Source organism: Leuciscus leuciscus (genome assembly GCF_965113295.1).
Source record: "Leuciscus leuciscus genome assembly, chromosome: 7".
NCBI classification, from domain to species: domain Eukaryota; kingdom Metazoa; phylum Chordata; class Actinopteri; order Cypriniformes; family Leuciscidae; genus Leuciscus; species Leuciscus leuciscus.
This window is the reverse complement of record NC_138731.1, coordinates 43,504,041-43,517,095: the sequence shown is the minus strand read 5'-3', so window position 1 is coordinate 43,517,095 and position 13,055 is coordinate 43,504,041. Positions and strand designations below refer to the sequence as shown.

At 41.6% G+C, this 13,055-nt stretch overlaps 1 protein-coding gene across 4 annotated transcripts in view; it reads left to right on the top strand.

Moving 5' to 3' along the window:
* The first annotated feature begins 2,331 nt into the window (after nt 1-2,331).
* Nucleotides 2,332-13,055, top strand: part of trpm2 (transient receptor potential cation channel, subfamily M, member 2) — a 66,641-nt gene continuing 55,917 nt past the window's right edge. Inside the window, exons 1-4 of one of the 4 annotated variants that reach the window (XM_082174604.1) lie at nt 2,430-2,711; nt 7,695-7,759; nt 8,538-8,609; nt 9,324-9,424. In XM_082174604.1, the coding sequence (XP_082030730.1) occupies nt 9,326-9,424 (99 nt within the window). In that variant the 5' untranslated portion in view covers nt 2,430-2,711; nt 7,695-7,759; nt 8,538-8,609; nt 9,324-9,325. The other 3 variants (XM_082174602.1, XM_082174601.1, XM_082174603.1) reach the window with 3 other exon arrangements.

Below are 13,055 nucleotides of genomic sequence, written 5' to 3'. Positions count from 1 at the left end.
GTTGTGTTTCTTTAGAAATAAATAATGGACAAATAGAATCTTTAAACGTTATTCGCTGTTAAAGTGACACCAAAATGAATGGGAGTCAATGGAATGCTAACAGCAGGTGATGGCCTGTTAGCCAATGGCGCCCCCGAGGATGGTACGCTTTCCAGATGCTGGATTACCCCCCTGGACATTAATGACAACTGAGACCAGTGTGACATGAGTTACAGCGAGGATCATGTTCGTACAGTCTGACAAGCAACAATCGTAAAGGACTATTATAAATCGCACAGTGTGCATCTGGCTTAACTCTTTCACATTGATTACTAGAGATTCTAGTTTAATGGTGCTCTAAGCGATGTTGGGTGACGTCACTACTTTTTTGATGTTCAAAGTATTGTCAAACAAAACAAGGCTAGCTAGACCTTCCCTCCTCCTCATCCACGCACTAACCCCCCGAACCCCACCCCCAAATCCTTCTTGTCGGTTATTGGCTGGAACAGTTTGTTATGTTTCCTGGTGCAGGTTAGTCCACTTTTTTTTTTCTTGCCGTTTGTGGAGCCTGGGCTGTCTACAGAGACCACATTTTTTTACAGTGTGTTCAGGGTACAGGCAGCTAGCGGATGGTGAGGAAATGTTTGATGTATGTGACAAAAAAAAATGTTTGCCTAAAAAACGTGTGACATCGCTTAGAGCACCTTTAAAGGTCATCTCCACCCAACCGCTGTATGGCATGTTTGTCCCATTGGCTGCCACCAGACGCAGACTGTCGTGCTTCTGTTGCCTCTGAAATGTTTCTCAGTGTCACCTAAGGTGCATATTTGGCTTTCCACTGCTCATCTATTATACATACTTGGGAGACTGTGTCCCAAAATGCTTCTGTCTTTTGCCCCTGTAAATAATAGGTCACAAGACATTGTTTGCCCACTAAAGACGTGACTGCAGAATGCTGGTTAACTTGACAAGGGTATACTATCAAGGGACTGGAACTTAAGCTGTCTCTGATGGCTCATGCTACGTCTCTCATGTTTTTGGGGCTCGGGTCACACCTGTCCCTTTGGGGCAACCCGCTCCGGTTTAACAGAGCTCCTGGCTGAGGCCTGGTGCCTTTACTCCTACAGCCAGCTAAGAAGTGCACACTGCTGCCACAGTGGTAACAATGGGTGCAAGGTTCCTCTGCTTTAAACCGTGTCCTAACCAGACGTGATTCGAAAAGATTCCAGCGACAAATAATTTAACTGTCCACACCAGACGCGATGCAACTATGGGACACGATGTAGTCAATCAAACATCACAGCCAATCAGAAGAGCGTGAGTGAGCATGACACCGTGCTGCGACACGCAATAAAAGGTATATTTTCCATGTTTATCAGAGTGTTTGTCCTATCCAACCGCGACGGCGACACGCGACGATTCTATTTTTAAAAAAACGGTTTCTATTTTTCCTGCGACGTCGCGCTGGAACAACAAACACAAAGTGTGGCAATGATAATCTCAGGTGCTGTTTATGTGCTTTATTTAATGTTAAAAGCGTGTAATGTGACTTTGAATATCATTTAGTGCTCCAGCTTTGTAGCTGTAAAAGCAACAATGGATAATTCACCTCAGACCTTCAAATTAAACAAATGGAAACAAGAACGTTCAAACTGTGAACAAACAAGTGTATTATTTGACAAAGATTGTTTTAGTACAGTAGGCTGAGTTGCATATGGACATGGGATGCTGCTAAGGAGAAGGATACACATAAGGCTGTCAATGGCTGTCTCCGGTATTGTATAATGCTGACGTGACTGGAGGGAATGTCCTTGTGGAACAGAGGACAACTGAAATGAAAGCTTTAGCGTAAATTCTGCCGGGAAGACTCAATTGTTTATTACCTTCTCATCTATCCAATCGTGTTCTAATACTTGTAGTATAGAAGTTCGGTACTTACACATGTCTGAGTTCACAGATGCTGACGCCTACATTCACCTCCATCCTCCCCACCACCACCACGATGGTCCCTTCCCATACCTCCCGGGGGGTCGGCTGCGCCCCTGCCTTCGTCTTCAGGCAGGAAATGCAGATTCCGTACCCTCGGATTGCGAGCTACGGATGGGGCCTACGCCAAATAACTTTGTATTATAATACTTGCTTGCTGGACTGTGTGATGGATTTTAATTAATCAACTTTAATTAATCAACTAACATTTGTTTTTCTTGCAGGAACGACATTCATATGCTTTTAAATGTTTCCAAACTCTTTGGGGAAAACTTGTGACTTTGAGTATGTGTGTGTGTGTGTTTTAACAGAAAGGGGAAGTGAAACTATACAGATTACTAGTTCTCAAACCTTGTGAGAAGTAATCACAAAATCAGAGTTTGCTTGTGCCAGTGAGAGGGAAAAGATTGGGGCTTTTGAACCAAATGAACCAATCATATTGAAGGTGACAGGTTAGTCTTATTTGTTTTCTCGATTCTATAAAAACTGTTGTATCCGTGTTTTACGGTGGGATTCTCAATGGAATTTTTCTGAGATCCTCCGGTCTTGCTTCTTGAGAGAGATTCCCTGAGAACTGCTCGGGAAGATCTCCTGGCCGTGATTAAAGCATTTGAAGGACATTTGCTGAGGTCTGTTTGTCGATTATTAAGCTAGTTTAGGAAGGAAGCTAGTTTAGGGAAAGAAGTTAGTTAGAGTAAGAAACTCGGCCAGTTGTCGACTGAAGACGCAAGAGCTAGAGTATAAAGGTATTGGGTGTCAATTAGTAGACGCCCCAGATAAAGGTATTGGTGTCGATTTGGAGACGCCTCAGGTAATAAGATCAATTGGGTGTCGATTTTGGAGATGCCCCAGATAGTTAGGTTTAGAAAAATCTACCACAATTTTGCAGGCCAGGGGTCTCATTTATAAAACTCTGCGTAGGAACCTTACTAAAAGTGTACGTGCGCCCGAAAGCCAAAAATGGCTTCACTAAGCGGCCCAACGTGCTCGCTGGCGCGGACATTTAAGAAGGGATGGATATTTGCTTCAAGTGACAGGCTTGGTGAGTGAAATTATATTTGTATTATCTTTCTGTATATGTTTAATTTTCTTTAGATTTTCTGTCTAAAAGTGACCAAAAAGACATTTAACTCCAGCTCACCATCGGTGTCGCCAAACTGCTCCATCTCCAAAACCTTCGTAGCCTACGCATGGGTCAGAGTTTGCGTGCAGGTGCGAAAATTTTCCCGTCAAGTTTGTTTTTATAAATCACAACTTATGCGTCGGAAGTGGCATACGCCTCTTTCAGGCCCTGTTTTGTGCGTACGCAACGGTTATAAATGAGGCCCCAGATCCAGGGGCCTCATGTACAAAGACTTGCGTTGAATTCATACTAAAACATTGCGTACGGACAAAGCTGTAAATGTGCGTACGCACAAAAAAAACCCAGATGTATGAATCTCTGCGTACGAAGGATCTCATGCATATTCTCTTTGTACATCCCAGTTAACGTAAAATTGACCGCACATGCACGAGCACAACGCCCCACCCAGTCTCCTCCCTTAATTAAATCAATTTAAATATGGTAATGAGTCCACTTTGGCAAAAGAAAGCAGTAAGAAAATGGCGGCAAGAAACGAAACTTTACAGAAAGTGCTACTATCGGAGGTAGAAACGAAAAAAAATTATTTTATTTGGAACTTTGTCCTCCGGAATTAATAACAAAAGGAAAGTGGGAGAGTTTGGCTGATGCCGTCAATTCGGTGGGATCTGAAAGTCGCACTGTAGAGTAGACTGAGTACAGTTGAGACACTTTTTGCGTTTTGATTTTTCACACAAAAATAGACACTGAAAAGAAATGAATTTCCACATGACACGCCACATGACATTTCATTAGCTTGTAGACTAAGATATTATCAATCAATAATACCCACAAGTAGTTTATATTTTCCACAATTAGCTCATAAAAATAAGGTGCTTTTTGTTTCAACTTTGTCTCAACTGTACCCATATCATGTGGTACAGTTGAGACAGTGCATGGTACAGTTGAGACACCCATTTTTAATGATGTGAAGGTAACTAACCATTCATTGTAAATATAAAAAATAAAGACAAATAAAGAAAATAACAATTGGGCAACATTTTTGTTTATTCATCCATTTTATTTAAATTAGCACTGGTTAAAATGTATGAAGCAGGAACAAGATATGTAAAATTATTTCAATAATCAATAATACACAGTTTAAATATCACAAATATAAAATGTTATTTTCATTTGCGTCCCATGCTGGCTAATTACGACGTTTAACCTGTTATCATAACACTGAACAACTAAACAGTGTGTTTCCTAATAGAGCTCTATCGGGGGTAGGCTACAGTAGATATGTGTCTCAACTATCCACCGCTGGCCACCTCGCACATTTCTCTAGATTTTGCAATTACCACAATACCATGAAATATGCCAGTTTTTAGGGCACAGAATAACGTTTGTTGTGATACCAGTTACGTTTAACAGTCACATAAGGATAATAAGCGATTCATTGTGGAGAGTGCATGCATGGTGAAGTGAACGTCATATCTTAGAGAAAAAAAAAACTTTTCCCGATATCTCCGGATCGGAGATGCGTCCGTTGTTCAAATTTCCCACGATCAAAGAGGACACTAATGTGTGCACAGCAAAAATCACAACTTGTGCTTGCTGCGAACGCAAGTTATTTAAGGTGTCTCAACTGTACACATGTCTCACGTACACAGTCTACCCTAAGTGACCGTAAAAAGAAATGGTCTGATATAAAGGTGGACATTAAACCAAAGCTGTCATTGCCATAGACTAAGGGTTGTATCAATTTGCATATGCTTTTATATGTTCTTACTTAATTGCATAATTGATAGAATATTCCCATAAGGCTCGTGTGACAATATATGTCAATTATTTTATAAATTGCAAGTTAATAGCAATTGGTTCCCACAGGTGGTGGTGCGATAGACTTGTAGAACAATTCGTTGTGTAATGTTTGCAACTTCACTTCATTGCCTGTAAAGAGTCGCCAACGGACAAAAACAATGAGAAATGTACGTATGCCAGACATGAAATTGGCGTGGAGGAACGCACATTCTCGCGTTAATTTCACTGTTAGTACATACGACCGTGAGCGTGAAAGCTGGCGTACGCAAAGTTTTTGTGCGTACGCAAGATTGATACATGAGGCCCCAGGAGTCCTCGGAATCTCCCTCTGTCTGGGGAATGAGGAACCATGTTGTCTTTACTCTGCCAGACTGCAGAACCCTGTTCGACAGAGGGACCATTCCAGACGGGCTAAAAGGACTTAAAGTATTAAGGTAGGTAGGATGGCTGACCTCAGCACTTTTCCTTTAATTTGTATCCCGTTATCCCTGGGAGACGGTGTGAGAAAAACTGATCCATTGCAGCTATTCTAAAAGTCAGTGGTTTATGTTTAACTAAGATCATTTTTTGTGTATAGTGTGAGAATGAGTTTGGGTGACCAACTTTAAATAGACAGATATAACAGATATAACAGACATTTTACAGCCATTTTATTTTGGTTTCTAGTAAAAAAAGAAAAGACAAATAATTATTTTTGTTTACATTGTACACTGTATTAATTAGAGGAGTTTTCCTGCTTTTTTCTGCGTCTTTGCAACGAAGAAGTGCTTGCTTTTTTCCGCAATTAAGTACTAAGCTTTTTAATAAATTGAAGAATTGCTGTGTTGATAACCGGAAGAGACTTTTGGAAATTACGCTGTTTAATTAGATTTTTGCGGTTCTCTTAATGTGTCTCTCAAGATTTCAGAAAAGTGGAATGCCTGCAGAAAAACAAAAGAGGAAGTTGGCACTTTCACCCTCCTGAAAGAGGAAGTTGGCACTTCTGAGAGGGGTCAGCATGGGGAGTCTGAGACAGTGCAAAGGTGACAATTCACTTGAGACTTTTCCTAAAGACAATTTTGCCATGCATTATGACATTTTGTGGCAGGATGGATCAAAAGCCAGGCCGAGGAGAGTGTCATCACAGCCTGACGATCAAATGTATCAGCCTGAAGTTCAACTGAATGACAATCCACACAGAAAGACAATCATCCTTGTGGGCTAGACTAGGTTCTGCATTTTCAATGATCACTACAGAGACCGTTTCAAATTTAGTTATTATTTAACTTGATTGTTTTTGATTATCCACTGGTTTCAGCAATTCTTCATTATTCTTCAACTAACACTTTGAATCTGCTTTCAATAGGTACCAGTAACAGCCCTACTCAGTTAAAACTAGGGCTGGATTCTCTAGAAAAGACATTACATTAACTAACTAGTGGTAAAAGCATGTATTTGTTGAGAATAGAAAATACATTATGGCTAGCAACAATATTGGTCACTCCATTTCATTTAAAGGTAATTTTCTGGATTCAATAGAAACAACGTTTTCTAATTCTAATCTTTTGAAATCACATGCTGTCATCACCGGGGGTACGAGATGGAAATGTTATTTTCTTTTTGTCCATGGATCAAAGATTGTGTGAAGATTTCTAAATCTTCTTTTAAATAGCTTATGAGCAACAACAACAAGTTGAAACATTGAAATTGTGCAATGAATGACAAATTGCATTTGAGAAATTAGAACTGACTCTCTCAACTACAATTGTAGGTCTATACGATTAATTATTTTAAAGTGTTTCAATCTATTTGATTTTGAAAAGTTAGGTTTACGTTCACTGTGTTAAACTCAAACACATGGCGACTGCATCGAACAACTGAAAATTGATATCCTAACGTTTAGACACTGTCGCAAGGGGAATGCCACAGTGTGTTCAGTAGCTTCTGTCATTGTAAAAGTTATTACCGTTCAGATTTGGTGGTATTCCACTCCTAATAATATGTTCCCCATTCAGTTCATAAACTGCTATGGCAGACAAAAACTTATGAATCTCTGGCCAGAGAGGGGTGTGGGAAAGTGTGTGAAAGTGAGTGTGTGAAATATGGTGTTCCTTCCAAGACAAATAAATTATGTCAATCAAAACAGCTGTATCTAAATTTATTAAGTGGGCCCACAGAGGATAAAATATGCCCAATAAAATAACGGCCATGGATGATTTTGGCTAACTATCCTGAGCTGGGTTATTGTTGTGGCAGACAGAAACAGTGCCACACCTGCACAGTGCATAACTTTGGGAAGGCAGAGAGCAAGCAAGCTTGCCCTGTCCACCCCCCATATTTAACTTTTTCCTTTTACAGGATGTCATGATGGATCTCATCGAACAGAACTGATTCTGTTCCAAATGTATAAAATATTGTCTTGTTACTGTTCAACATGAAATTTTACAGGTCTCATCAAAAAAGGACGACCGGCCAGACAAGCAGATGAGTTAATACATGTGTCACTAACAAAAATACTTAAGGTCTCCATTCACAGGTGAAAGCAGCCAGGAAATGGTTCACTCCACAAACAAGGTCCAGTGGAGTGCGGTTGTGATCTGAGGAAAAATCTTGCAACTATCAGCAAGGTTGTAGAGTGACACCTGCGTCCAAGCATCTCACCTTAAACTACACCAACCAGCCTCAGCAACGCCAACGCGAAGCATAAAGTGGGGGATCAAGGATGTGCTACGTACCTCCTTTGCCAACGAGGGAAAGCCCATTGCAACGCAATGAAGGAAGTTTAGTTTAGGGAAGGAAGTTAGTTAGAGTAAGAAACTCAGCCAGTTGTCGACTGAAGACGCAAGAGCTAGAGTATATACTGTAGGTATTGGGTGTCGATTAGTAGACGCCCCAGATAAAGGTATTGGTGTCGATTTGGAGACGCCTCAGGTAATAAGATCAATTGGGTGTCGATTTGGAGAAAAAATCTACCTCAGCTGTTAATACTTGTTATGTTATTTTGCCTCCTGAGTCTTTCTGGTAGAACTGGGTTTGCAGGTGGAAGAGTTATTTTCTGTTCCCTGACCTTTTTTTGACTTTGTGAGAACTGGAGTGGAGACATGTATGGACCTGCCTAATGTAAACATGTAGCTGACTGTTTCTGGTTTTCACATCTGACGCTCTTGGACTTGGGCTCATCCTGAAGTAACATATAGTGAGAACTCTGAGATTAGATCTAATGCTGTGGGGACACTCACTGCTACTGTTGGTTCTTTGTTATAGACTGCAAAACACTGCTGAGGAACAGATCATGGTTGATGGATTGTCTTTTTAACATTTTTCAAATGTATGATGTTTTCCTCATGTATGAAGTTTTGTACCATAAGCACCATAAGAATAGTCCATAACTGTGTGGTAAAATTCAACTCAAAAGAATAACTAAACTGAACAGAATATACCGAATCTTAGACTAAATAGTAGGCTACTATTCTTTTAAAGCTGAATCCGCATTAGCAGTCTAGTTCAACAGAAAGCGTGTCAGCCCATTAAAGCACTTTTCTCAGTGATAATGTAATCTGATCATCCATGTAAAGAATTGCACCTGGTGACTATTGCTGTGGCAACTTGTTTTGGTGACTAGTAAACTTTTGTGTAAAAGCGCACAGCAAAGTGTTTAATGTCAAGCTTTCAGCATGGATTTTTCTTACTTTTCTTCTCTTTTCTTCAGTTTGAAATCCAGTCACAACATACAACGATGATTATATGAAGCTGTGAATATTACCAATCACAGTCCTAAGAGGTAAAAGTATCTAAAACTCTGATATTTCAAACATTCAAGCAGCTACAGTCACTTTTAATAATCTGTTATATTGTTTGTTTTTTTGTTTATCTTTAAAAGAGTTTATAATTTAGTATTGTGTTAAATTAGCTTATTACATGGCTTGGTTGAATTCTAATGTAGAATGCGGTCTGTTATTTCTTGATAACAGACCGCTGCTAAGTATAACCAAAGTCCTTTTAGGCTATTTATATAAATTGTCTCTGGTATAACACACCGTTGCCACAGAGCGTTGCTATGGACGCAGGATTCTAACCAGAGAGACGGAACGGACTATTTTCTTTAGCGGAAGCAATACAATCTTTTTTTAAATCAATAAACTCCTTTTTAAATCAATATTTTGTGTAAAAATATTGATTTATTTGGTAGGTAGCCATGTAATAAGTGGGATATGGTAGAGCGAGGCGGTTATTATAGCGAATACAACCCTTTCAGGCTGATTCAAGACCCCTCCGCTTCGCGTCAGCTGATCAGCCTGTCGGGGTTCGGCTCGTCCACATTATCCCTTACTTATTACTTTTTCGAAAATAAGCTTTATTGCTGGAAGGATGTCATTCAGTTTCACTGTTCATAAACGTAAGAACATGTCCTGTGTGTGTTTGTGGAACAAGATGTTTTGCTTTCAAAGACTGTTTATCAAATTCACATTTTATTAAAAACATGTTTTGTTTGCAGAGATGCTGTGCACATCAGAGGAGAAAGTCCACCCGACAGATGTCAACAAAATCAAATTAGTAAATCTAATACAGGGAAGTTTATTCTCAAACATTGAGAAGGTGAGACCTATTGTATTTAATAACTACAATATCTGAATACTTATAATACAATACTTCCCTGAAGTAAGGTGACAGCGTCCCGTCAAGAAGCTATTATCACTAGCAGCTACCTCAAAACTACCTCGGCTAGCTTTTTACCTATGTAAAAACAAATATTGCATCACAATAAGTGTAATTGTGATTGTCAAAACATTTGGTAACTAAATAGAATTTTATGAAGTTTAGTGACATGTTACAATGTTTACATTGTACAATGACTGGAAGGATACAGTTTTTATTATTGCTTGACAAAAATTTCAAGATTTCAATTCCATTCTTGTGATTTTATTCCGATTTTGATTCAATATTGACTACTTTATAAAAAAAGTATCTCACCTAATGCTGTAAACATAGAGGGCCCAATCTGCTGGTATTATTAAAGGTTAAAAATAACAAATGAAATTAAATATAATGCAGTTTTTGTTATAATAACAATTATTTAATGACATAAGTAAAAAATATAATAAATATGTAATATAGTGCTCAGCAAAATCTCCTCTCTAGCTATTTTTTCTATTCAATTAACATGCTATGGTCATTAAATGGCTTTCCTGAGGTAAATGTAACGTTATGTGACATAATTGTTCTCCTGCTGTTATATATTGACCTCTTTCCGTGGTTGAAAAACACTAATTGGTCGATATTATGTATACTTTCGGTAAGTTGTACTGCATCTTTAAATAAAAAAGTAACAGATGATCGGTTCACGTCACATTTACAAGCGCCAAACGTATTTTTGTCTGAATTTCGTAATAAAATTGACGGAATCTAAGAGCTGATAATTAGTTTAATATTAAAAGTAGGCTACCTCTTTGCTCTGCAATTTTTCTGTGTGTGAGAAAATGGATGTGTGGCGTGAGAGCGTGTGAAAAGTGTCAATTGCGTGAGTCTCACGCTCAATGCGTGAGAGTTGGCAGCCCTGTGTAATGTTGCTGTTTGAGCATAAACAACATCTGCAAAGTTACAACACTCAAAGTTCAAAGCAAAGGGAGATATTTTCTTTTAAAGAATTCACTTTTTAAGGACTACTACAAACGGCTGGTAGAGACTACACCACATTCCTCCCGGGTTAGTGACAGGGGCGTTTCTAGGTTTTAAAAACATCAGGGGCTGAGCCCAAAACGTCAGGGGCTGGGGGTGGGTAACAAGATAACATGATTCGATACAGAGAATAATGTATATTGTAGGCCTATATGCAGGGGGCAGACTTGATCATAAATTCAGCCCTGGCAATGTAGCCACACCAGCCCACATTACCACACAGACACGCGCTTTCAAATGTGAGGTAGTTAGAGGGGTTCGGGGGCATGGTCCCCCGAGAAAATTTGGATTTCTCGGCCCTAGATATGTGCATTTTAAGGTATTTGAAGGCCAAAAAAATTGGATGACAATATAGCAATAGGTTACTGTCGTAACCCCGGTTCTCTGAAACATCGAGTGGAGAGATCCACCTATGGGAAGGGCATCCGTACCTGACCTCTGCAGAAGCATCCAATTGCACCAAGTCTGGCTAGACAGACAGAAGCGCGCAGCCAATGCCAGGTAAGGCCACACCCCCTTACCTAAGGCATATAGCTGTCAGGCGCGCTGCTATTCCTCAGTAAGTATATTCGCTTCTCGTGCGGCAAGCGGGGCGAAGCTGGTGGATCTCTCCACTCGATGTTTCAGAGAACCGGGGTTACGACAGTAACCTATTGTTCTCTTTCATCATCTCGTTTCGAGATCCACCTATGGTAGAGACATGGACAGCTCCCCGATTGCCCAATACACTCACAGTGAGGTTCTGAAGGCCAGAGAAGGACGGTCACCTCAGAGAGGCGGTGCCTGACACGTCCCACAAACATGACCCTGCAAGGGTGACGCCACGCTAAACTGCTGTGGACAAGCAGGGCATGAAACATGCATGAGACCCATACATGATAATGGCCCCCGCACCACCAATGCACATAGCTAAACCCAAGAAGGAATGCGAATGCTTGGTGACAGGAATGAACATGGCCAGCCGGCCCATTCACTCTTCGTTGGTTAACCCAACAGGGCTGTGGGAAAGGGCTAAGAGGACCCTACCCCTAGGACCGAGTGTGCCACCGAGGTTCTGGTGACATCCAACCGGTAGTAACGCTCAAAGGTATGAGGAGAGGCCCAGCTGGCCGCGGAGCAGATGTCTTGCAGTGGCACTCCCCTGAACAAAGCCCAAGAGGTGGCTAAGCCCCTTGTAGAATGAGCTCTGATGCCCCCTGGGGGCTGCACTCCCTTTGCTTCATAAGCCATAGTATAGCATCCACAAGCCAATGTGAGAGGCATTGCTTTGAAATGGGACTCCCCTTGTGCGGGGGAGCCCTTGAAACAAAGAGCTGGTCGCTCTTGCGGAAAGCACTGGTCCTGGTCATACATGCTTGCAGAGCGCGACCGGGACACAGAGCATTCAGCCCCTGATCCTCCGAGGAGGCAAAGGGTGGAGGGTGAAAAGCGGATAGCTCCAAAACCTCCGAAGTGAACACAGGGAAGCATTTCGGCATGAAGGCCGGGTTAGGCTTAAGGGAAACCTTATCTCCACTTAGGGAGAATTTGGCGCACGAGGGTTGAACCGAGAGTGCATGTAGCTCACTGACCCGTTTAGCAGATGCCAAGGCCGAGAGCAAAGCTGTCTTGAGGGACAGCAGCTTAAGGGAAATACTTCCCAGAGGCTCAAAAGGAAAAAGAGACCGCGCTTCCAGCACCAAGGAGAGGTCCTACCCTGGAACAGATCTCCTGGTGACCGGCAAAGAGCGGCGTGCACCCTTCATAAAACTGCGGGTTAGAGGGTGCTGCCTGACGGTGGAGCCCTCAAAACCCACATGACAGGCTGAAAACGCAGCCAGGTAGACCTTAATGGTGGAAAAGGACCTGCCTCTTTCCATGAGGTCTTGCAGGAAACACAAAATATCAGGCACCGAGCACTGATAAGATGTGAGACCACGCCCATCACACCACCCTTCGAACACTTGCCACTTCCAGCCATATAGGGATCGTGTGGAAACGGCCCTGGCATTCTGAGTAGTGGCGATTACACGCGGCGGGAGCCCCAGTGCATTTAGGTTCGTCCTCTCACAGGCCAGGCCCAGAGAGTCACCCTGTCCGGGTGGGGGTGGTAAATCTCCCCGTTGGCTTGGGACAGTATGTCCGTGCGAGGGGGGAGGCTGCAGGCAGAAAAATAAAATCCGCGGAGAGAGATATTCTCTCTGTAACGGATTTATTTAATTTGTATGTTTTAAAGTGTTATTTAGTTATGTGTGTGTTTTGTGTTGGGGAACACAGGGGCCGAAGCCTTCCACACACAACGTCCACTAAAAACACACTGCAGGCAGAAAAATTATATCCACGGAGAGAGATACTCTCTCTGTAACGGATTTATTTAATTCGTTTGTTTTAAAGTGTTATTTAGTTATGTGTGTGTTTTGTGTTGGGGAACACAGGGGCCGAAGCCTTCCACACACAACGTCCACTAAAAACACATGGCTGGGCAGCCGCAACTGAGCTGTGTTAGCCCAGCTAGTTGATTTGTGAGGCAATGGAGCCCTCTTGTGGACGGACTCAGGGCGACATGCATGGG